Source organism: Sprattus sprattus (assembly GCF_963457725.1).
Source record: "Sprattus sprattus genome assembly, chromosome: 2".
Taxonomy (NCBI): Eukaryota; Metazoa; Chordata; class Actinopteri; order Clupeiformes; family Clupeidae; genus Sprattus; species Sprattus sprattus.
The window spans coordinates 66,576,567-66,602,191 of NC_137921.1; the positions used below are offsets into that span (position 1 = coordinate 66,576,567).

The following is a 25,625-nucleotide window of genomic DNA, read 5'->3' on the forward strand; positions in this document are numbered from 1 at the left end:
TCCTTTTTACATAGCCAGAACTGTGTACAACCACCAGAGGTTTTTTTTTGAGCACGCACACACACAAAATTGATGGCTATGGGACCATGGGGAGTGATCCGCTAAAGTTCACAGAAAGTGTACTTAAGAAAGTCTTCTTGGCTCCACATCAACAATGCGGACAGAGAGATGAGACGTGTTGCATTACTGCACGTGATATTTATTACAGTCACATATGTTCTGTACAGATTACACAGTGATCTTCACATCCGTGTCAGATGATACAATCCATGGGTTACTCAAATAAAGGCACAAAGTAATCAAAGTCCTTGAAAGCACAACGTGATAGAATATTGCCAAAGCTGGATCAACACTTTAGTAAAAAATAACATAAAGAACCAACACTGCTGTTTCAGTCAGCCAGAGTTAGGCCTTGTCGCTCTTCTCAAATGTTCTAGGTATTCAGTCAAAATGATAAGACTACTGATGCATCTCTCATGTGACAACCACACGCAACTTACCAACAGCTCCAACTGCAACGTTAAACATGTTTAAAAAGTAACATACACACGGTTAAAATACAAATTAAAGTGGGTAAAAATAAACCTTTTTTTCCCCCCTTCGCTAACATAGCTACACTGTGAAATAAACCATAAAATCACATTACAACTTCAGTCATAATATTGTGTTAATACAGCTACAGAAAAGGCTTTGACTCTGAGGGTAAAAATGATCAAAGGAACACAGTCCAGGCCCATAAACTAGCAGATACTGCCAATAAACAGAGTGAGGAATTCTAGGGGCCTTTCTTCCTCACCATAGACGAGTTTCTCGAACAAACATGGGGGGGGGGGGGGGGTCATCCAATTTGAATGACAGCGAATTCGCTAGAGACACCTGGGTTTGAGACTGAACACCAACCAGTCACAGGACAGTGTCTCTACAACACAGTACGAGTTCCAGCATGATTGTGATTGGAGAGGAGATGGGTATCACAAGATCACATGATCACAGGGTTGCAGCCCCCCATTGTGTGCGCGAGTCACCCACCCTGCCCATGTGACCCCCGTCGCCTTCTGGACCTTTCCTCAGGGCCCGGTCCCTTCCTGGTCCATGTGACAGCCGAGCGCTTCAATGTCGTTGCTGATGTCCGAGATCATGCGGTCCCACTCGTCACCCTCGGAAGGTGCAAGGGCTTCGTCGGAGCCGCCGGCCGCCCCGTTGCCGTTGGTGGTGGAGTCCGAGGCCGAGCTGGCCGTGCGCCGGTAGCGGCCGAAGCTGTCGGTGATGATGCCACGGCCGTCCTTCACGCCGATGGTCTCCAGGAAGTTCTCAAAATGCTGGCTGTCCTTCTCGGGAATAAATGGCCGCAGGCCTGAGAGAGAGAGAAAGAAAGTATGAAAAAAAAGATGAAAAAGGAAGGAAGAGATAAGCAGAAAGGGCCAATGTGAATGTCATATCAGGTCATGACAATGTCCAGAACCAGCACCCACCCTTGCTTTGCCCGACTAATAATAATAATAATAATAATAATAATAATAATAATAATTAATTTTATTTTTAACGCACTTTTCATTCCAAAGAATCTCAGAGTGCCTACATATTAGAAATTAACTATAATAATACAATAAAATTAAAAAAAATTATTAAAAAATTACATTTAAAATAAAAAAAAAAGACTACTTCTTCGCTCAGTTTAGCGTTAGCCCAACAGCTCTAATCTGAGAAGCATATGGTAGTCCATGAATCAGCAAGTTCAGAGGGTTGGTTTAACAGTTAAGTACAGTGGGTAATTACCTCTGCCATTAACCAAAAAAGACATTTCATCCAGACCACAATGAACACAGTAATATGCTGTCAATAAAGCTACATCGTCTTTGGTAATTTCACTAGCAAATGGAACTTGCAGGTTTGTAAATTCAGGTTGTTCATTTCCTGCAATTAACACAGGAGGGCGCTGTTTGTTGATAAAAAAGCCGATCACTTGTGTGTTTGGAGAGACAGACTACCGTTAGGATGGCTCTCTGTTTACAGGACTGCGTGCTGCATCTGTCACCACAGAGGATTGTGTCATTACAACAGTTGAAACAGAAAAAGACTCTTGCAGATTGGGGGACAGTGATTTCAAAGGACATGAGAAGGGACTTTGCTGACTAGGCTGTACTGTCTGCATAATTCTGCTCAGACCACTGGCGGTTTTGTTCAGAACAGAGAACTGGTTGAGTTGGCTAAGGGGACCGAAGTCCAAACACAGTCTCTGCCTCGAGGTTTCAGCTTTAAACAGCCAAGCCATCAGGAGAAAAGAGATCTCCCAGTAGTAATTGAGTCAGGAAAGGCAGCCATCTATTACATTTGTGTGGTTAAGACCAAGAGCTCTCAAAAATCTGGAGCAGTGGAACAGCTGGCCTAAGGGTCTGGGAATGTACAGGGTTTCTGCCCAGAAGCAGGCCAGGGTGGACCACGCTCTGGTGGTTAAAAACTCTGGATATCATCAGCCTATAATATGGCTAATCCTAGATCAGTTGGTCCAACATCTTGACTGACACACATCTATGATGAAAGAATTACACACAGATCTGTGAGCATTATTATTAATGTATTTAAATTAGTAATGCTTTACTTAAACCCTACGGTCTCCATAAAACATTATAAACACATTCATAAAACGTAAAAAAAAATATTCGTAATGCTTCTTCATGATTGCCATAAGTCTTTATAATTATTTATACATAGTAATGACTGCATTCATAAAGCAATGGTATTGTATTGTCAGAATGTTTATTTTACCACTTGATAGTGGCACTGGTGACATCTTTGGCTTATGTTGAATGCTGTCTATTCACCAAATGCTTGTTATTGAGCCATATGTGTCTTCATAAAAGCTTTCATGACAATAGTTGTTAAGGACGATTAATACAACATAATAATTCATTACGAGTGCAGCAGTGCAATTCTATTTACAAATGTGTTCATAATGTTTCATGCATACAAGGTTTAAAGTAAAGTGTCAAAGTATTTCCTGTGTCAACAGGAAGTGGGGGGCGTACCGAGCAAGAGAAACTTCCTGCTGTCTCCGTACAGCTGCCGGAGGTTGATGCAGAACTCGTGGATGGAGGAGCCGTTGCGATACTCGTGCAGCAGTGTGGCGAACTGCTGGATCTCCTGCGAGGAGAGCTTAGTCCTCAGCTGGAGGAGGAGGAGGAGGAAGAGAGGGGCAGTGAGTGGGTTGCAGATTATTCGGATAAAAAAATGACGTCATATGACGTCATACTGGAAGTGTACCGTACTTTTAGGCATTGGTAGGGGTACCGAGACCTATTTTTTAGCCTTATAATCTAACCCTAACCCTAACCCTTAAAAATCCTAAGAAAAAGTTGATTGACACTTAGAATTTTTTTTTTTATCCGATATATCCGCAACCCCATGAGTGACCCATCAGAGGAGGGTGAAGAGAAATGAAATTGTGAGACTGAGATAGATGTGTTAGCATTTAGGGCTGTATCTGATAACTTTTACCAGCAGATTATCAGTAGGAGAGAATTACGAGTCAGTACAAGTTCAACTGGATTTAGTGTTGTTGCTGTCGTGTTGATCTACAAACAAATGCAAACATATGCACACAAACACCATAGTCATATGGCTATGAAACAAGCTCTGCAGCTGTGGTGTTGAGTTAGTCAGAGACCGGTCACAACAAACCAGAAATAGACACTTAAACATCGACAATTACATTTCACACACTGACTGTGCTTAGTCTATATTTGTAAACACACACAAGCGTATACGATGGTGCGCGCACACACACACACACACACACACCGTGGTCATGTAGTCTTGCAGAAGCTCCGCAGCGGTGGTGCTAAGCTCGCTGTCGCTGGCTGTTTTGGGCTGCGGCGACGCAGGCGTGGAGGATGGGGAGGGGCAAGGCGAGTCTCCACCCGCCTCCAGAGAACTCTGGAATGAGCTTCGATTGGGGAAGGGAAATGTACGTTAGAGGAAGACGCCCCAACAAACCACTCATCAGGTAGTTCTTGAAAAACAAGTCACACTTACAAGGTGCTGGCTTCAGCTTCGAACGCCTCTTTGACATCCACTTTGCTCGAGGAGTCATCTGATTCAAGCAGAGGGAGACATCACATTTTTCAACACAGACACTGACACAGTTAGCATTAGCTAGCATTCTAGTTAGCTAGCATTTTAGAGCATACCTGCCATCTGACACTGTCTGACTGTATACGCTGTCCTTAAACTATAACTAGTCAGTGCTCTGGTGTATATTAGAGAGAGAGAGAGAGATATACACACACACACACACACACACACACACAAAGTAAATCCCCATGGTGCCTCTCTGTGGGTCTCACCGCTGTAGAGGGAGTGGTGACGCGTGGGGGTGGTGGCTCCGTCAAAGATGGCCCTGTCCAGGAAATCGATGGTGGACTCTGTGTAGACGATCTGGAAGACCTGACTGAGGAGCAGGCACAGTTCTTCAGCAGCTCCCTGCAACAGGAACATAGCCGTTAGGACACCTCTGTCTCACGAGGTCAACACATTTGTTTGAGTAGCACACGTTTTGTGTAGCATCACAGAGGAATAAGACATTGGAATGGCGCCATTAGTGTCACAGTAATCTCACAGATCCAGATGTATATGTGGCTAGTGTGATGCCATCCCGACCCATACATTAACATGTATGTCTAGAGACAGGCGTAGAGAAATGAGGCCTTAATATGAGTGGGAACGATGACAGCATATACAATTTCCAAACCAATTCAGACATTTCCAGATGGCGGGGTTCAAAGGAAGACACTAACAAAAATACACACCCATTGTAATAGAGCATCAGTTTTAACAAGTCTATTGACTCTCATCACAAATAATGAGTACCACACGTCGAAAATGGATTTCAGCCCAGTGAAAACAGTAGGACAAGGTTGAACAAATATTTCAACACATCAACAAAATGACCTTCAACGTCTGAAAATAGGAATAAAGGGCTTACTCTACTAGTCAGACAGGCACTTCTGGACACCATTTAGATCTGTTACTAGCATTCACAACTACAACTTAACTTGAGCTCTGAACAAGTTTAGCTGGAATTCCTAGTTCTCTAGTCCTCTAACGGTGTCCACACCTTCTGACACTCTTTGATATTGTATACATTTACATTTTACATGACTTCATTTAGCAGGTATTTGAATCCAAAGCAACTTAATGAACAGCTAAGATGCATGTTTTAACTGGCACGTGTGCTTTACGTGGCTCCAAGAAAGTGAACACTGGACACTGTTGTTGGACTGTGTGAGTGTGTGTGAGTGAGTGTGTATGTCTGTGAGAGTGTGCGTGTGAGAGAGAGAGAGAGAGAGAGAGAGACTGGATGTGTGAGCTAGAGGCTGGGGAAACTATACATCACAGTAACAAATCACTGTCTAGCAGAAACTATCTTAGAAGTCAGGGAAATACATTTATATTAACTTGAGAGAATTGCTTGTGTTTCTCCACATCAGTTTTTCAACATAGTCTTCTGCATAGCTTGAAAAGCTGATCAGACAGCTTTGAATAACTCCTCATACGCAGAGCCAAAAAGCATCTAAACAACCACCACCACCACCACCACCACACACGGACACAGATTCAAACATAGGCCCACTTAAGGTGTCCTCAATGTCCTGGTTCAGAGTTTTGAGCGCTACTCACCTTGTTGTCTACAGCAAGCACGAGCAGAGAGCACGCCTCCACCAGCACCGCGCCGCTCTCCGACAGCGAGCCCATGGTGGCAGACTTAGACAGCTCCATACATGTGCTGGGACAAGGTGAGCTTCCCACCTCCTGGGCTACACACACACACACACACACACACACACACACACACACACACACACACACAGACACAGACACAGACACAGACACACACACACACACACACACACACACACACACACACACACACACACACACACACACACACACACATATATATTTGTTTACACTTCCAGGGCCTCAACTCTGCAGCTTAAGTACCTAAACAAATGAAACATGCGCAGAAATGCATAATAATTCTGGTGAAATATACATCCTGTACAGCTACCTCGGTAAAACATGTGTATGGAAATCAGACATTTGTGGACCCACTGGGACTCACCGGTCTTGAGCAGCACTAGGTGCAGCGAGTCATCCCTGATGTAGGAGACTGCGGCGATGTCGTGTATGGGCACTCGCAGGATGATGTCCTCGGTGTCGCGGCGCGTCAGCTTGACATTGTACGCAGACAGGCTCACCACCGCATCCTGATCTGATGTCAGGTTGCCCACCAACTGGTGAGACTTCTGAATGGAGAGGGGGGGAAAGAGACAGAGGAGCAGGAGAAAGAGAGAGAGGGGGAGAGAGAGAGAAAGAACAGAGGAGGACAGAGAGAGAGAGAGAGAGAACGGAGGTGAAGGGAGAGAAAGACAATAACAATGACAGGAGAGGTGAGAGACGGACAATAGTACAGAAAAGGGGAAGGGTAGAAAGAGAGGAAGAGTGTGCACAATTAATGAAAAAAGAAAGAAAGAATACTTTTGACATGTTTCCATTTCCAGTTTTCCCTTGAGGTAACTTCTAGTTTCGATGTTGCTTTCTATGTTTCATCCTTAAATCACCCATTTGCTTGCAATGTACCTCATAGATACAGTGCCGCTTGAAAGTATGTGAACCCCTTGAGCAGTTAAGAGTTTTCTGTTGTTTTACCATGATTTTTCTATTTTTTCAGAACCAATTTTCCATTTATGAAATGTCAGGTTTATGTTTATCAATTGCATGTACTTGTTTAGAGGGAATTGTGTGAGTAGCCAAAAAACTACATGAAACATACTTTCAAGCGGCACTGTATGTTGCTTGGAATCAAAGTGTGGTTCAAATGACTCGATGCAAATGCAGAGTAACTTACCCTGGCGTTGTCTATGAGTTGCAGCACGTCGGTGCGACTGGAGGGGTTCAGGTAGCCAGGAACCGATGTCAGCTGGCCCAGATACTGTTGCAAAAACAGGCACATGAAGTGTGTGGTTAAAAATACATTCCATGTACAGTACCAGTCAAAAGTTTGGACACACCTTCTCATGTAGGCCTAATGGTTTTTATTTATTGTAATTTTTTCTACATTGCAGATTAATATTGAAGACATTAAAACTATGAAGGAACACATATGGAGTTATGTGGTAAACAAAAAAAGTGTTAAATAAACCAGAATATTTGGTATATTTTTGATTCTTCAAAGTAGCCACCTTTTGCTTTGATGACAATTTTGCGCACTTGGCATTCTTTCAAGCAGCTTCACGAGGTAGTCACCTGGAATGGTTTTCAATTACCAGGTGTGCCTTGTCAACAGTTCATTTGTGGAATTTCTTGCCTTCTTAAGGTGTTTGATACCATCAGTAGTGTTGTGCAGAGGCAGGGTTGGTGCACAGTTTTATACAGTGAATAGGCCGATTTGACTACAGTTCTAATCCATATTATGGCAAGAACCACTCAACTAAGTAAAAAGAAACGACCATCCATCATTTATTTAAGACAGGAAGGTCAGGAATTCTTGAAGATTTCAAGAACTTTGAATGTATCCTCAAGTGCAGTAGCGGAAACCATAAAATACTATGATGAAACTGGCTCTCATGAGGACCACCCCAGGACAGGAAGACCAAGAGTTACCTCTGCTGCAGAGGAGAAGTTCATCAGAGTTACCAGCCTCAGAAAGCGCCAATTAACAGTACCTCAGATTAGAGCCTACATAAATGCTTTGCAGAGTCCACTAGCAGACACAGTTCAACATCAACTGTTCAGAGGAGACTGCGTGAATCACGCCTTCCTGGTGGAATTGCTGCAAAGAAACCACTACTGAGGGAGAACAACACGAAGAAGAGATTTTCTTGGGCCAAGAAACACAAGGAATGGACATTTAACCAGTGGAAATCTACTTTGGTCTAATGAGTCCAAATTTGAGATTTTTGGTTCCACCGGCCGTGCCTTTGTAAGACACAGAAGAAGTGAGCGGATGGTTTCTACATGTGTGGTTCCCATAGAAATACCACCAACATGCATGGAGGAGGAGGTGTGATGGTGTGGGGGTGATTTGCTGGTGACACTGTTTTGTTATTTATTCAAAGTTCAAGGCATACTAAACCAGCATGGCTACCACAGCATTCTGCAGCGACATGCCATCCCATCTGGTTTGCGCTTAGTGGGACCAGCATTTGTATTTCAACAGGGCAATGTAAAACCATTCAATGAGAAGGTGTGTCCAAACTTTTGACTGGTACTGTATGTACCAGACCATTAGCCTGGTATAACCTTTGTGAATAGGGGCTGGCCTCGCTCCAATGCGGATTGTGTTCAGTCAATGCATGCAAATGGGTGTAGACGTAGGTTCATTTTGAAACCACTGGACCAGCCTTTAACCAATTGGCATTGACCACTATGGGATTGCTATACACTCTGATTACAGTGCATGAAATGCCCTGTATTGTTATTCCTAGGCTTCTTCTTCTTCTTCTTCTTCTTCTTCTTCTTATTCTTGTTACCTTTTTCTGCGATTAATTCAGCCCGAACCGCTTAACGTAGAAACTTCATTCAAACTTTGTCGCGTAGGTCTTGTAAACAACACTTATGCTATGTATTTTTCACTTTTCTAAACTTTATACTTTTTAAGATATTAAAGAAAAACGAATATAAATGTCTCCCATTGACTTACATTGGGCCATTATGACATCATAATAGGGTCTTTAAACTGGCTTGCACCTGTGCTTTACTGACACCTGTGCCAAATCAAAGGAACCTCTTCTCTCTCTGTCCCTCTCAATTTAACTGTAACTAGGAACATTAAGACACCATCCATTCTCTATTTTTTTTCTCTCCATCTCTCCATCTTTCTCTCTCAGTCAACTTTCTCTCACACTCAATCTCTCTTCTTCACTCCATTTTTATCTCCTTTTTTCAATATTTTCACTCTCTCTTTATCTCTTCATCCAGAGCCACTCTTGTTCACTCTTCTTTCCTTCTTCCACTCTTCTTTCCTTCTTCCACTCTTCTTTCCTTTCTTATTTTCTTCTTCCATTTTTCTTTCCTTCTTCCACTCTTCTTGCCTTTCTTTTTTCTTCTTTCCTTCTTCCACTTTTCTTTCCTTTCTTCACTCTTCTTTCCTTCTTACACTCTTCTTTCCTTTATTCTTTCCTTCTTTCACTCTTCTTTCTTTTCTTATTTCCTTCTTCCACTCTTCTTTCCTTCCTTCACTCTTCTTTCCTTTCTTCTTTCATTATTTCACTCTTCTTTCTTTTCTTCTTTCCTTCTTTCACTCTTCTTTCCTTTCTTCACTCTTCTTTCTTTTCTTCTTTCCTTCTTTCACTCTTCTTTCCTTTCTTCTTTCCTTCTTCCACTCTTCTCTCCTTTCTTCACTCTTCTTTCCTTTTGTCTTTCCTTCTTCCACTCTTCTTTCCTTTCTTCTTTCCTTCTTTCACTCTTCTTTCTTTTCTTCTTCCTTTCTTAACCTTTGCATTTCATGCACTGGTATTTCCTTCAGGAAATGCATTTTCTAGTTTGCTATCAATGTTGCAAGCTGATATATATATAACAATATATAGGCCTAACAATATCTTTGCTTTCGATGAAAGATTTTAAATATTTGTCTTGCTCTAGGTTCAGTTTTTGCCATTGCGGCTACAACTTTTTGTATCGCTTCATCTAGCTCTAGCACTGCTGCCATTGTTGTCACTACATTTCAAACTAAATTTCACTTCAACATCACACTAAGCCACCCACACTGGTGTCTTATTGGTGGACCCTCAGAATGGCCTATTCCGATTCTTGCGAGAAGCAGTTCCAGACTATAATCGTGAAAATGTAACATTCCAGCTCTATGCGCAGTGGTCAACCATCTGATATCTACACTAGTGCATGGGGAAAAGCTATGCCAGGTTTTAGTGTAGGTTTTAGGCTGTAGTTCAATTCAGGTAGATGTGGAGGAAATATTACATAAGCTAAGCACACCTGAGAAAAAAATTAAGCCGTGAAAATGGGTTGGAATGCCCACTTTGTAGTCATAACGTTAAAAGGTACAGACCACAATTCTAATTCAATACACTTTTTTTCAAATTTAGCAAACTGTCCCTCAAGGTCCTCTAGTATGGAAGGGAGGGGTATAATTTGATTGGTTGTTTAGGTCAAATATCAACAAACCTCTCACTACAATCGCAAACTCTAACTTTAAATCAGATCAAGACTTAGGCGACCAGCTTCCCTGATTTCTTTTTTAAGGTTTCAGGCCATGAAAGCCATTTGGCTCCCACCTAAATCGGTACAGTTGGGGAAACTCAGTGGTCTTACCTTGACCTCTTTCTCGATGTAGTCGTTGAGCAGGATGTCGGGGTCAATGCGGTGGTCTGGGAGAGAGAGGGAAAAGGTGTGCAGGGCCCGTCGCTCCGACGACTTCTCCTGGGCCTTCTTGTCCCTCCCTTTCTCCCCCTTCAGGAAGACACGCTTGAAAGGTGACACGAGACCAGGCTAAGGAAGGAGCGAATGAGAGAAGAGAGAGATGAGGAGAGGAAAAAACACAAACAAAAAGAAAAGAACAGCAGCGGGTGTCATTGTGAGGTTATCCTATTCCATCACTATGGCAACGGTAGCAACCATTACACAGGAAATGTAATGAGATCCAAAGATTGAAGAGTGTGGGTAATGGTTAGCTTTGACGAGCCATCTTCTGAGTGAATGATATGGAGGGCGAGGCACTCATGTTGTTTTCTGCTACACTACTTTGTATGGTGACTGACTGTCTGTTCTGTTCTGTTCTGTCCTGTCCTGTCCTGGACCATGTTTTGGTGGTCATGTATGGCCAGAAGCATTCACCATCATGTTATTGAACACAATAGAAAAAAGAATGTGTGTTTATGAACAATATTGTCCGTAAAAAAACAGTGCCCACCATCACCGTCAAATAACTCTTGCTCTGGTCTGAGAGACCTACAGGCAAGCAGTGAAGTTCCTCTGCATGCAGACATTCTCTTATACCCATCTCTGCTTCAAATGTCTTTAGCACAAACATCTACAGTCAGTGCCAATTCCATTTGACAAATGGGTTGCACGCTAACACTGACCCTGTTACCCCAAAACTCAACTATTTGACTTGGGCTGAGAAAGAACCACACGATCCAAAGACTGCATTGGCTGGAGTTTTTTTTTTTTTTTTTTTTTAAATGGCAGCCATAAATGTTAAACAGAGGGTAATGATACTAGCGGCCATGGAAAAAAAATGGGCTATTTATCTGTGGCTTAGAACAGACCACTAACCTCGGCTCAGAATATAATAAAAAGCAAACTGCATTTTCCTTCCTCTTTCTCCAAACTAGAAAAGAAAACACGAAACCTAGAAACTCTAAAAGAGGATTTCTAAACCTTTATATTTATTTTTTCTCTGTCACACTTGTAGGCCCATGTACGCAAAACCCCAACAAAAACGCATCATCATAATGACTTCAATGTCCAGATTATCCTCATTCTGAATCGTCAAAGCTTATTATTTTACACAAACAGCTAAAAGGGAACCTGCTGGGTGGCTGGTTGGTCCTACCTCATAATCCATGGACGCTTCCCCCCAAAAAGGTCTGACACTGAGAGAAAAACGACAGCAACGACAAAGACAACTACATCCACAACGGGCGTCAGTCCGGCTGCTCGCTCACTCTCTCTCTGTGTCTGTCTCTTGCACTTGTTAGCAGGTAACCTGAGGTCTGATTATCTCTGATGTGGGGGCCACCTCCCACTAGTCAGAGCGCCCCACTCCCCCCCATTCCCCCGCAAACTGTGCATCTCACCCAAAAAAAACACACACACACACACACACACACACACACACACTTAAGACACAAACACTCTCCTACTCTGTAGCTAGAACTCTGCCAATGTCATACAGGAAGGACACAAAACCACCACTTCCTGTGATGAAACTCGCGACTCAAAAATACTCTGAACAACTGAAACTTTAGAGAGGACTGTTTCACATAAAGGAAAGCAGGAACTAAAAAAAGTCATAGCCTAATACAAACATGGGCAATTCTACCGCAGACCATTCAGAGAAAACCACAGTCTCATACGGTTACCAAAACAAAACAGGTTTAACCTAAATGCATTTGAGATTGAGATTCTCAGAACATATGAATCTGTGTTTTTTTTTAGAGCCAATAAATGTAGAATCTGTAGAACTCACAGATAGGACAAATCGAACTAAAATCATGAACAAGACACTGACTGACTGAGTCAAGCGATATTGCAGCAGCCAGGAGCCTTTGCAGGCAGGATACTGGCTCTCAACGTTTTGATGACCTGATGGGTGACACACGATCCCACACAAAAGTGGCTGGTTGGGTCTCACCGTATTCGCCTAAATTATTAAGCAGCCTCCACTGCACTCTTAGTCGCCATGGCCACATCAACATGTCACAACTAGGGGTAACACAAGCCCACAGATGTTGTCTTTTCTTTCTCTCTCTCCGTCTTTCTTTGTCTCGCTCTCTCTCTATATATATATAGCTTTTTTTCCAGCATGTGAGGCAGAGGGATTTTTTTTAAATGTGTTGGCAGAGATAATTTCTCACCTGGTTCCTCATCATAAAACATAACTTTACTTTTCACTAGTGTTTAAGACCATATTCAAATATTCCACATAGACCAAGGGGTTATGATCACCTTTCACTTTTATGGAGACTCTCAGTATAGTTGACAACCATCACAACCAAAACCAAACCTCTAAATATGAGCCATCCATTCAATGCAAATAGCAGACACCAACACAGTACAAAGTAAGGAACTTTGGCCACGATGAATACCAAAACGCATCTGAACAAACACTGCTATATCACTCTGGTTCTCTGGTTAAGGAAACCATATTGACGACACTTGGTTGAAGAAAACGTTTGCTACTGTTCATTAAACTGTGGAACATCACTCTGCACAGCAATGGTTCCTCCTAGTGGACATTTTGAGCATTTTTTTTTTTGGACATATCCCAGCTCACCCAAACATAACTGTTTGAGTTTGCCCTCCTGTAGCTCATGTTGTTTATTATCTTAGCGGTCTACAAACACTGGTGAACAAGGCCAATGTTGAACTAGACAAAATGCCCACTTACAGGAGGAACCAAGCCTTCAAAGGAGGCCAGAATAGAGCGGGTATAACTTTTCTTTGAACTCCACCGACATCACCAAAGAACCCTCCGGTGAGTTAACACAGACCAACATCTGTGGCAAGTTTATATTTAGTCACTCAAAAAAGTACCTTTTTTAATATTTTATAATTATCTTGAAGGCTGTTTTCCTTGAAATAAGGAATGTATATTGGGCCTTTCTGTAACAGAAAAGTGTGTTAAATTAGCAAACTTTCACAGTGTTGGGTTGAATGTCTGTCCTTGAGTAGTTTCAGGCTGTCCAAAGGCCACGGCTGTTGTTGAAGTTCAGCCTGTCCGCTCTTAACAAGTTGTTTCCCAGACAGAGGGAGATTTCTAGAACACACTTCGGATCCCTACCCTTGGCTGTGTAGGCAGACAGAGGGCCGTCATATCCTGTCCGGTACAGGGAAAGCCCTGCCTTCTATTTTCCCATCTTTGTGTGCTTCTGATAGGGAAAAATCTGGGCAACAAATGTGGGGCTACTGTGATTTGAGATAACCAGAGGAATGCATCTGCTTGCCTTCATAGTCCAACTAAAAAAATGACATCAGGTTCATGTTCTAATGGGAAAGTCTAGAATATATCAAAGACACTGGGCAAGGCTGACGTCCATATTTTTCAACGATAAGAAAGTCAGTTCAGGAAGTATGAATTCATACACAACGAGGTGCAATTATTCGCGTGAGAGCACCTCCCTTCCAAAGGAACACCACATCATGTTTATCTACAAACTGACTAGGCTATTACATTGCACGAGGGCACTTTACTTTTGACTTGAGGTGCCTCTTCAGATGTGGCAAGTCTTAATACTATTGAAAACTTAAACGATATGTTAAACAAACATTACGAAACATGGTAGGATATTGTGACGGTATAGGATATAAAGCAACACAAATTAAAAAACAATAATATTAAATAGCAATGTCAATATGTAAGATAGATAACTTACGTGACAACAAAAATGTGCGTGATTAAAGGTACCCAGTTATTCACGACCTGTGACAGTTATCCTGATTTGCTAATTTATTAGCCGCGCTAACTATGAGCCACACTCCACTGGTTGGCTATTTAAATGAGTTTAATGAAGAGTGGAGTTGATAGTCACATATTTAGTTCACCACAATGTGTATGAAGTTGTGAGTCTCTTCAACCGTACAATCGTTACCGCAAGTTGCATTTCTACTTTTGCTGTCGTGGAGGGTAAAGGGTAGAGCACGCCTGCTATCCTAGCTAGCTTTGCAAAAGCAGCTGTTCAGTGCCTGGTCATGGGAAGCAAGCTTCGGAGCAATGCGACTGTTTGACTGAGATAACACTTACCTTTTTTACTTTCTTCACGTCATCATCCATGTTTATATGCGAATGCTCTTCATTTTTAATGAGCTAGGAAATCGGACGGGGTCTCCGAGATTAATGACATCTGGTTGCCTGCTTCAGCGGCATAAATGGTGGCACTTTCCCAATGTAAAATAGAGCTTGGGCATCCCCCCGGGTTGAAAATGGTTTGATTTTGCAATCTAGCCTCGTCAAAAAAAAAACTCGTCTGTTCCACTGCAGAAACTACTTAATCAAAAACGTGCATTCGAGAACAGTTTTTGTTTAGACATAACTTCAGTCTTCATGTATCTGGATTACAAACTGGAACAAAAACAACATAAAACTTTTCAATCCTGCCGCCATTTTGGGCGTAGAACTACTGCCCAGCATGCATTGCACAGCAGAAAAAAGTAGTGATGTTACAAATATTTTCAAAAAAGCCAGAGTAAGGGCTGTAACTTCAGAACTGATTTGCCTAAATAATGAGATAATATATATATCATTTAAAAGCCTAACCCATTGTAATATGAATTGTGATTATTCAGTAAAAATGAGTAAAAAAGTCGAAATTGGTCTACTCACACTATATTTATGTGGGAAAACAGAAACCATTCAGAATTTCTTCTCACTGGGATTACACACTGAGTGATCGTCATCAGGAAGTATCCAAGTGCTAAAATTAAAAACTACAAACTTCCGGACGACTTCCAGACTCACTAAACCTACACCTGTTGCTGTATTGGCTCATGTGCTCTCCATGTGGCCTATCTTTGTCAGTTTACATTTGATGACCCTGGCTGTCAGGCTTATGCCCATTCACAGAAAACCTTTGAGGCCTGAGGTCTTTATCTACTCATTAATGATAATACTATTAGGCCTGCAGCCAAGTTTAGATGGTCCAAAGTTAGCTAAAAGTTAATAATAATAATGATAATAATAATAATAATAATAATAATAATTGCTCTTTATTTAACAACATGTTTTCACTCTGGGATATCTCTATCTCTATGGTATCATTATACATTCACATACACATCTGTACACACATCTGTAACCACCTCTGTTCTGTTGTGGGAGATCTGTGCCTTAAAGCAGCAGTATACACTTTCTGGTACATTTCAGTTTACTTTGAAATACTATATTTATTTATTTTTCTTAAGGGATGAACAGTCTGAAATATTGATCTACAATAAGGCTTGACATTATATTTTTTTTTTCAGCATAATAATACTCTTGTCATCTAAAAACCACTAAAGTATAAAAATGAAAGAAAAACAAACAAACAAACATTAGCACCATGTTATTAACATTTTCAATGTTGATCAAAAATAAGAATTTATACAATACTGGACATCAGGTTTCTAAATAATAGTATTTCATTGACTTTTGTTTATATTTGACACCACAAATAAATAATTATTTTTAACCTAATTTATGAATTCTTCCCAACGTAATATTGAATGTTCCAGTTTATAATGGTTCAAATTGTGGAACCAAAATACTTTGTCCCAACTTCATGAAATACCCCGTGTAAGAGGAGCTGAATAAATAACAATCCAACAATCTAGTTATCAAACCAGCTGAATTAATTAAAAAATCAGCAGCAATTATTCTGACAACCATAGTCATTTGATTTTAAATATAATATCCATTATATCTTTTCCTCTTTTTTTCAGAACAAAAATTACAGCCAATTTTACAGTAACAATAACAAAAGTTATACACACAAGGTTTGGACAAAGAGATGACAGTAATATACAACACAGCAATCACCTTGTACACTTTTTTTGAGATTTCATGGAACAAATAAAGTTATTATTTTCTCTTATGAGAGAAATATGTATGCAGATTTAATACAAAGTAAGAGAGAAACGAACAAACAAAGATAACAAAAACATATCCAAATCATAAGTGGCACCATATTTGAGAGACTGGAGTGTTTGCTGTAAACGGTACTGAGGTGCTTGTCATTCCAAGGGGAACAGTGGCTGTTAGCTCTACGAGGCAGGTCCGAGAGATGATGTCTGTGCCTGAGAGACACAACATAGGTTCCACATTGTGTTGTAGCACCTTTTAAATGGTTTGTATAAGCACCAGGTTAACAAAAAAAGATGAGAAATAATAATATATATATTTTTTTAAAAACAACAAATCTAAAATGCACCTTTTTTTAAAATTAGAGTATTTGCCTCTGATTAAATGCAGAGGCTTGTGGCACAGATCCAACCCCCCTCCCTCCAAAAAAATAAATAAATAAAAAACACCTTGAGTGAGTTTCTTTACGGTGATGTGCATCAAGGGAATGAGTGAGACAGCATACGCAAGAAAGCTAACATGCAAACGTGTTCGGGGGGAAATCACCATAGGATACTCTCTCTGGGCATGCTAGGAGAAGGGTCAGGAAGTAGGGGCTGTTTGAACAGTCACTGAATGAGTCAGGGCTTATGGAAACTGGTGAATGAGCACCTTGTCTACATGTACCATTCCCCCACGTCTTGTCTACATGTACCATTCCCCAACATTTTTTACCCTCTTTTTTTTTGCAGGCATAATTCCATTTGGCTAGACGTTTTGTTGTTCACAAGACATACGACAGACAGTAAAAGGTTAACGTGTTGGCACTACAGATCATTCATCTTGCAAGACAGAGGAAGGCATAGACAGAAGTACATTAACAATCATCAAATAAATTGCTAAACTTCATCTCAGCAGTCGACTAATATTCAAACAAACCGAGGTGAGATGGTAAACATTCTAATTCCCTTTCAAATCCAGTTTCCAAATGCAATGGTCTGATCATGTTGGGACCGTTTTAATGCATTTCCCCCCAATTAGAGCAGAGGCGTGGACACCCAACATTCAAAACTATGTGTAGTATTGCCTTGTCTGGTTGACACGTGTAATTGAGTTCCGCCTATCATTATAAGCTTCACTTTGGCACAGTCATGCTTTCTTACACAGAAAAACATTATCTGTGCACGGTTGAATAAATCATCTTAATTACAGTACTGGTATATAAGATGGAGACAAAGCATAAGAAACACTGACACGGCTGTTGTTTGCTATACTGGCTTCCATGGCCAAACTGGAGCACCCAACAGAAACAAGGCACCATAGGGGATAGTAACGCATATGATCGTTTTGTCACCCACTTGTCTCTGTATCGTGGACATGTGTATTTGGGTTTGAGTGTCTGGACTCAGTGCTGACTGATGTGTTGTACAGTAAACAGGTAGACCATTTAGCACCTCACTTTAATGTGCCACCCCCTGGCCATTCATAGTGAGAGTGGCTACTATCCTGTGTGATGCCAATGAGGACATTGGGTTTGAAAGTAAGTAATCACAGTATATTTGCACCTGGCTGGATGTGTGTGTGTCTCTCTCTCTCTCTCTCTACCTCCCACACTCTTCGAGGATCATGGTTGCCTGACAGCCAACTGACAGCCAACTGACCCACCCAGCCCTTCTCGAAACTTGGAAAGACGGAAACCAAAACGAGCTGCAATTAACCCAAGGTAGTAGTAGGCTAGTTAGTGTCACAGCAAACAACAGCGAGACAGTGAGTTCCACATACCCAGGAGAGCTGGAGATCCAGTGGTGATGCAAGCGGTACTAGAGGGGCATGATGGAAGGGCTTTTGAAACATATCTCCATACCAAGAATCACGTCCATTATAGCAACACCCTGATTGTGACTGCTGGTTTAGACTGACTGACCTCTTGGTCAGGTATAAACTCGTATGGGTCTCATGTCTCCCCGTGGTAGAGAACCAAATGGCAGAGTTCAAGATTCTGATCCAAGACGCTAATTGTCAAATTCAGCGGATTGCTGCTCACAACCTTCTAGCTGTCCGTTTAGTGTCCGTTTAACGCTCAACAAAAACTCTGTTGTTTGCACAGTCCTAACACTGTAAATGGGAGCAAACATAAACAATTTTAGCTAATCGACACGGGAGCCCGGAAGGGAGGCGTATCATTTGATTGGCTGTTGAGCTCAACTATCAACAACTTTCCTCTAGCATCGCTAGACTACGCCTTTAAGATCCACAACCTGGAGATTAGTCTGAGGAGAACCAGAGGGAACCCCGGGGAAAAGGGAGACTTGGCTGCACTGATGACGTTGGTCAATCAGGTCTGAGATTTGGTTATTGGAATGCTTACATGTGGCTTTTGAAAATAGTATATTGTCACCTGAGGATTTCCAGATTTCCCAGCTTGAACCCCATTGAAACCCTAGAGTAGTAGTACATAGATAGAGAGATAGATGTCTTCAAAATATCCTCTTTTGCATCAGAGTATACCTGATCTCGCACACGAGGGGGGGGGGGGGGGCAGAGGGGCAGAAGCAGCAACCAGGGTTGGAACCAAACAGGGGACAGATTTAAACACTTCCACTGATGATGAATACCCTCCGCGTTAAACTAGACATCACACACACACACATACGCACACACACACACACACACACACACACACACACACACACACACACACACACACACACACACACACACACACACACACACACACGCACAGTACAAACTCATACATGAGAGTTCATCCATACATACATCCATACATACATACAGACCAGATATTGAGATAAACAGCCATGTGTTTTTTTCTCATCTGTCCTCGCATTCCTATCCACCCCTGGCAAGAACCCCTCACTTCCCCCAAAACAAAACAAAACTGCCTGAAGCTGGTCACACAGGCACAGTGGGGTGTTTAATAGCCTATGCTCTTTCGCAGTGCACCTTGGTGTTGAGTGATCGAGTGAATCGTCTGCATCGATTAACATAAAAGAACAGACATAAATGCCTCTATATGCTAACCTCTGGATTATATTGTTGTACAATTTCAAAATTGGTTGCTTTGGCTTAAACCTTCCGATGAAAGTCCCTCTAGGGTTCAGATTGTACAAAATGGCTAACTGAACATTAACGGTCAAAAGTAAACAAGAGGCTGTCTAGAGAGGAGTAGCTGTGTAACCTCTAAGCATGGGTGTTTTTGTGAAGGGATAGAAGGTCTTATGCATGTGATAATCACCGAGGCCACATGCACCACAAATACAAAACTGAGGAAGAGGCTCCAAACTGAATGGCACGGCACTGAGCCTTCTTAATGACTGCGGTGCAATGGAGTACTGCACCATGGGTCTTGTGTACAAATTCAGGTATATTCAGGCAAAGATAAAGCCTGTATTGTTTTGTCATCACTTCAGACAGGAAAACAAATGGCAAGTTTACAGGTGCATATATGTTTTGACAGTGTTCGCACCATGCATCTTGCAAAACAAAGCCAATAATAAACAAAATACACAAATATCAAAAATAAACTATCGTAGAATAGATATAATAAACAAATAAATAAATAAGACATGGGTAGGAAACAAAGAAGAATGGAGGAAAACAGTGTGACCTTTTGAAAATGAACCTATGTATCTCTCTGTTATGTCGGGAATGATGGAGGACCTCGAAAGGGCAGTTTAAGCACCACACTGACACATTTGTGCAACTTGTGTGTGTGTGCGTGTGTGTGTGTGTGCGTGCTTATGTGTGTGTGTCCTCTCTATGACGAAAGTCCAAAACCCATTATTTAAAATGTCATCTAATGTGCGTTTTGTTTTGTAAATCGACACCTGTGCTTTTGCGGTGAACGTTGCGCAGGAGAATTAAGTAGCCTACCACAAGTGTATCTTTTTGACCTCAGAACAGATGAACAGATTAACTGGATTGCATTACACTCCTTGTGTGTGCCTGCGATGCAGTCAGCATCGCACCACAAACCTGTGTGCTACCTCCCCTCCATCTACTGCAACAGTGCATAGCCTGCATACTTACTGTAAAAGGGTTCAATCTGGGGCCTGCACCAACAGACTGCAGTCATGTAGCCCTCACAAGTAATTAGGGAACTGGGGGCAAATCAAAACAAATGGAGGCCTACAGTAATGCTCCTCTGAAAAAAAAACCGAGCTGGCTAATTACCTCAGTTCCTGATCTAAGGCCTCAGCTAAAAAAGACAAGTGTTAGCAACATATGCTGAGGTTAGCACTGTTGTTCTCTTCACACATACATCTGCGGTATCGTACACATCTTGTCAACGCATCATAACACGATCATTATTTAGGACGGACTGGTATTTACACCATAAATGCAGTTCCGTTGTTGTTGAGAGGGACGTGGTGGTGCTGCATAACATCCATTGTTGAGGTCTGAAAATAGGAATTTGCTATAGTTGCAACTGTGCTGTAGAAGTCTGTCTTAAATCGTCATTTTCAAATCATCTCTTTTAACAATAAAATCCTATCTTTACAACCAATCCAATCATTTGCTTTTTCTGTGTTTTAACTAAACAATTCCACTAGGGGTCAGTGATAAGCAGTCAGTGTTTCCCTAAACTAACAAAAACCTGATAAGGGCTGAGGACATTGCCTCAGAGAAAAATGTGCTTTTAATGTTCTGCTAAACAAATGTGCTCTCAATAATTAAAAAATATATATGACCTACATTATCCTACCAGATATCTTTGATTATTTATCTTAATCATCATATCATCCTCATTTGTTTATGCTAAATTATTCCCTTATGCAATGGCAAGTAATTTGTAAGTTCACCCAACATTAAATGAGGCACAGAATGGTATTCAGGATATTGGCGTGAGGATGCTGAGAACTCCATTCCTCCATCATTCCCATCATGCTTTGCGCCAGACAAACATGAAAAAGACACACCATCAAATGATTTGACCACTCGAATCAAAAACACAGTCAACACATACAGTAAACTCAAAAACTCATATCTATACACTCCCCTATGCAGGTGTGTGACACACACACACACACACACACACAAACACACACACACACACACACACACACACACACACACACACACACGTATGCACGCACGTACACACAACAGCCGAAGCTTAGGAATTCTGAGTTAATGACCACTCATTCCTTATATTTTTTGACATTTTTTACAAAATAAATGTTCCGTCTTTAAACAAACTCTAGAAATAATGTACACTCTTTCAGCTGTTGGGAAAACAAAACAAAACAAAACACAGAAGGGGAAAGCACCAAATGAATAAAGTGGATCCAGTTAGGAAACAGGGAAATAGGAGGGAAAAGAGGGGGTCAGAGAAAGACAACAGGAAACAAAGGGAGAGAGAGAGGGTGAGGGAGAGGGAGAGAGAGGGGGGGGGGGAGAAACAGGGAAATAGGTGAGGGTTCAGAGAAAGACAATAGGAAACAAAGGGAGAGAGAAAGAGAGAGGGAGAGAGAAAGAGAGAGAGAGAGAGAAAGAGAGAGGGAGAGAGAAAGAGAGAGAGAGAGAAAGAGAGAGAGAGAAAGAGAGAGGGAGGGAGAAATAGAGAGGGGGATAAGGATAGGGTGGGGGGAGGGAGGGAGGGAAAGTGAATCCTTCAGAGCGAGGACTCATACTGGAGGAGCTCGTAGAGCAGGGGCCCATCCCTATACCTGATCCCCACAGCGTTGGGGCTGATGAACTGCAAGACGTTTATGGTCCTCCGCAGGCGGCGGTCCACGAAGTGCGCGTCCCAGGCCGGGTAGCGCTTCCGAGGCATGTCAATCTTGATGAGCGGCCCCTCGGGGGGGAGGGGCTGTCCCGCCGTGTCCGTCGGCTCCGTGGAGCGCACCTGGAACACGGGCAGGCAGGTGTCAGTAGCGGCCTCCTCCGACTCGTCGTAGTCCCCGGCCGAGGCCCTCCCCCGGGTCGGGGTGGCCTGAGAGCTGCGGGGACCCGGGGTCGGCGCCATGGGCTCGGCCTCCGGGGGCAGGGGCAGACCCCAGAGGAGCTCGGCACAGCAGGAGCTGGCCAGCACCTGCAGCCGGGGTCCCACGGGATGCAGCACCCCGTAATAGAAGACCATGATGGCCATGCCGGAGCCGAAGCACAGGAAGACGCCGCAGAGGGCCGACACCGCGTAGTCGTCGGTGGTGGCCGGGTCGCGGTAGGCATACCAGAGGGCCGTCAGGAGGGTGTTCTCGGCCAGCACCAGAGAGTAGTAAGCCACCATGCGGTATCGGGTCCTTCCCTCCTTGACGTTGAACCAGCAGAAGACGTACACCACGCCCACCACCATGTTGAATAGCACCTCCTCCCACTTGGACATGCAGAAGTCGGTGCCGCCGTGGATCACCCAGAAGGCCATGGCGCACCAGTGCAGCACCACGAAGATGCCGAAGTAGAGGTGGAACACGGAGGCGAAGAGCGCGAACGACAGGGCCCGCGACGAGATGGTGAAGATGCGCCACAGCAGGTGCATCAGCGCCCCTCGGTAGCTCATGCTCCTCTGGTCGTCGCGCGAGTCGCGGAGGAGCTTGTGGTAGGAGGCCAGCACCCAGGAGAGGGACAGCAGGGAGGCCACCACGGACACACCTGTTTGGGAATGGGAAAGATATCAGAGTGGAAAAAAGACAACAAATGCATCTTTCCCTTCTTTTATATATTCTATCTTATTTTAATTGTTTTATTTCTGTTTTATTATTTATGTGAACCCCTTGAGCACTTTGCTTCTTGGTGATGGTCTTGATGGGCTTCCACTTCTAGGCAGAGATGCGGTCATTTTGAATGACCTCCATTTTTAAAGGATATGTCTTGGATAAATGGATGGAGCTGGAATATTTTGGAGATTTACATTTACATTTACATCTAGTCATTTAGCAAAAAAAAAAATGGAAAAAAAATGGAAAACGACATAGAAAGAAAAGGAAAAAGAAGTGCGGGACTGTCACTGCTTAAGTGCAAGTTAAGCCAAGGTGCCAGTTAGGAAGGGAGGTGCTCTCTGAAGAGTTGGGTCTTCAAGAGCTTCTTGAAGGTGGGAGGGACGCCTCTGCTCTGGTAGTGCTAGGCAGGTCGTTCCACCAATGAGATGGTCTTATAGCTGTACCAAGACTGATGGGCTGTCAGTACCTTCTTCCTGATGTTCTCGGATATCTTGTTTCCTCTCTGCATTGTTGATCTGTGTGGGTACACCTTGGCACTACAGTAGTTTGGTTGGTTTCCTCTCTCTTTTAATTTTAAGTTGCCCTACCCTTTTCCTAAGGATGTCTCAGTTGATTGGTTTGCTTAATTGACTAATTAAGCACCCAAATATGTTTCACCAAATCTGTTACCTGCTTGACTTTACCAATGCCGCCGGGGGTTCACTTACTTTTGCGAATACACTAATTCCATGTTTCATGTCGTTTTTTGGCTACTCAAACATTTCCCTCTAAACAAGTACATGCAAATGATAAACATAAACCTGACATTTCATCTATGGAAAATTGGTGATGAAAAAAAGAAAAAATCATGGTAAAACAACAGAAAAGTCTTAAGTGCTCAAGGGGTTCACATATTTCAAGTGGCACTGTATATATATATATATACATTGAACCTATATGGCGAACAAAGTGACCCTTCTTCTGTTTAGATTTGTTTCTGTGTTATACTGACTTCTTGTATTGACTATGATTAAGAGTCCTTGCGTTGGTCGTATTGTAAATATGACAGTCATGCAAATAAGGCCTCTTGACCTGAGTGAGTTAGGACCCCGGCTCCTGGGCCACAACACAGAATAGAGACAGACAACGCAGATTCAATAAGGATAATTTAACTGAATCTACGCACAACCCTGAGAGCCTGTGCAGAGCCTGTGGCCTGAAGCGGGGTGAGAATGGGAGACAGGATCCATGCCTTTTCTCCAAACCTATTCTCTCTTGCTCTGCCACTGCAAGACCAGTGGGTGTGTGTGTGTGTGTGTGTGTGTGTGTGTGTGTGTGTGTGTGTGTGTGTGTGTGTGTGTGTGTGTACCAAACCTATTCTCTCTTGCTCTGCCACTGCAAGACCAGTGGGTGTGTGTGTGTGTGTGTGTGTGTGTGTGTGTGTGTGTGTGTGTGTGTGTGTGTGTGTGTGTGGTGTATGTGTGTGTGTGTGTGTGTGTGTGTGTGTGTGTGTGTATGTGTGTATGTGTGTGTGTGTGTGTGTGTGTGTGTGTGTGTGTACCAAGAGGAGAGAGACGAAAGATAGGAGGAGGAGAGTGGTGGAGAGACAGAAGGAAAAGAGGATGTTCACGCTGTTTACTGAATTACTCATTATTAGCTAAATGAAAAGTGACTTAACGGCCTCCGCTGAGCATAAGCACTGGGACAAACCAAATCAGATGAATACACAACAAATGAATGGTGTCTTAATTATTTTACTCTGACAGGACATTGCACTGACAAAGACTTGTGTTGCTTGTGTTCATAATGTGTATTGCTGAAATGTAAACCTCATGGATTGAAATAAATTATTTTGCCTTGGCGGAAAACCACAAACTTCACAATTCAGTCGCATTGATGCACTGAAAGCCTCCAACACACACACACACATCCTACCAACTACGGTAGGCTCAAAAAAGACACACATTGGAGGTAATGTTTTGTTGTTTCTCTAAAACTTACCTGGCAGTTGCTCTATGTGTGTTTTTTTGAAATAGTCATGACTACTATTCATCTGCACATAGATCTTCTCCTTGTTCAGAGAGACATCTGCGTGGCAGCCAGTGCTGACACCTCAAACGTGAGCAATGGTCCTACACCTCAGATTATCTGCTGATCAGCAGAAAAAGCTTGTCCTCACATATACACTCTTGATAATTCAAAAAAGCCTCTTGGAGGGCAGTTTTTACATTTCTTTTTGTCAATTTTACACACAGGTCAGCTTTTCCCCCATCACCCCTCATGTATACAATATAGATCTGCCATGACACACCCCATCTCTTAACGATTAAAGGCCTTGTCATGGGACTTCTTCCTGGAGGAAGTCATTCATAAAACATGGCTGGGGTCCTGGGCCATATTCCCAGACAAAAAAAATAAAAGCAGTCACTTTGTCACGTACATAATACTGCTGCAGATCATATTACAACTGAAAATGTAAAACTGTCTTTCAGCTGTCTTTTCTTTAAGTAGCTGCAAAGAGAAGTACCTAACGTATGCAGTGTTCACAGCAAACTACAAACTGTATATCACGTCCGTAGAAATCAGGAATCAGCTTGGCGTTATAGCTGGAGACAAAACCAAGCCCCTGGAGATAAAAGGAATGCGTAATATCAAACATGGCTATGCTAATTTCACAAGGAGCCTTGTATTGT

The 25,625-nt window shown here is 42.5% G+C and overlaps 2 protein-coding genes across 2 annotated transcripts in view; both read right to left on the reverse strand.

The window, feature by feature from the left end:
- Positions 1–241: 241 nt before the first annotated feature.
- On the reverse strand, positions 242–14,822 carry ccm2 (CCM2 scaffold protein). The gene is made up of 10 exons (XM_080832645.1): positions 14,483–14,822; positions 10,330–10,506; positions 6,908–6,991; positions 6,122–6,305; positions 5,677–5,813; positions 4,344–4,479; positions 4,033–4,090; positions 3,799–3,943; positions 3,027–3,165; positions 242–1,354 (listed from the first exon to the last, which is right to left on the reverse strand). The coding sequence occupies exons 1-10, from the start codon at positions 14,510–14,512 to the stop codon at positions 1,068–1,070; spliced, it is 1,377 nt and encodes a 458-aa protein (XP_080688771.1). The 5' UTR covers positions 14,513–14,822; the 3' UTR covers positions 242–1,067.
- A 7,086-nt stretch (positions 14,823–21,908) lies between these two features.
- The window catches only part of xkr6b (XK, Kell blood group complex subunit-related family, member 6b), a gene marked incomplete at both ends in the record, with an annotated part of 58,445 nt that continues 54,728 nt past the window's right edge, over positions 21,909–25,625 (reverse strand). Inside the window, one exon of the mRNA XM_080832642.1 lies at positions 21,909–22,885. Within this exon, the coding sequence (XP_080688768.1) occupies positions 21,909–22,885 (977 nt within the window). The remainder of the gene's footprint in view (positions 22,886–25,625) is intronic.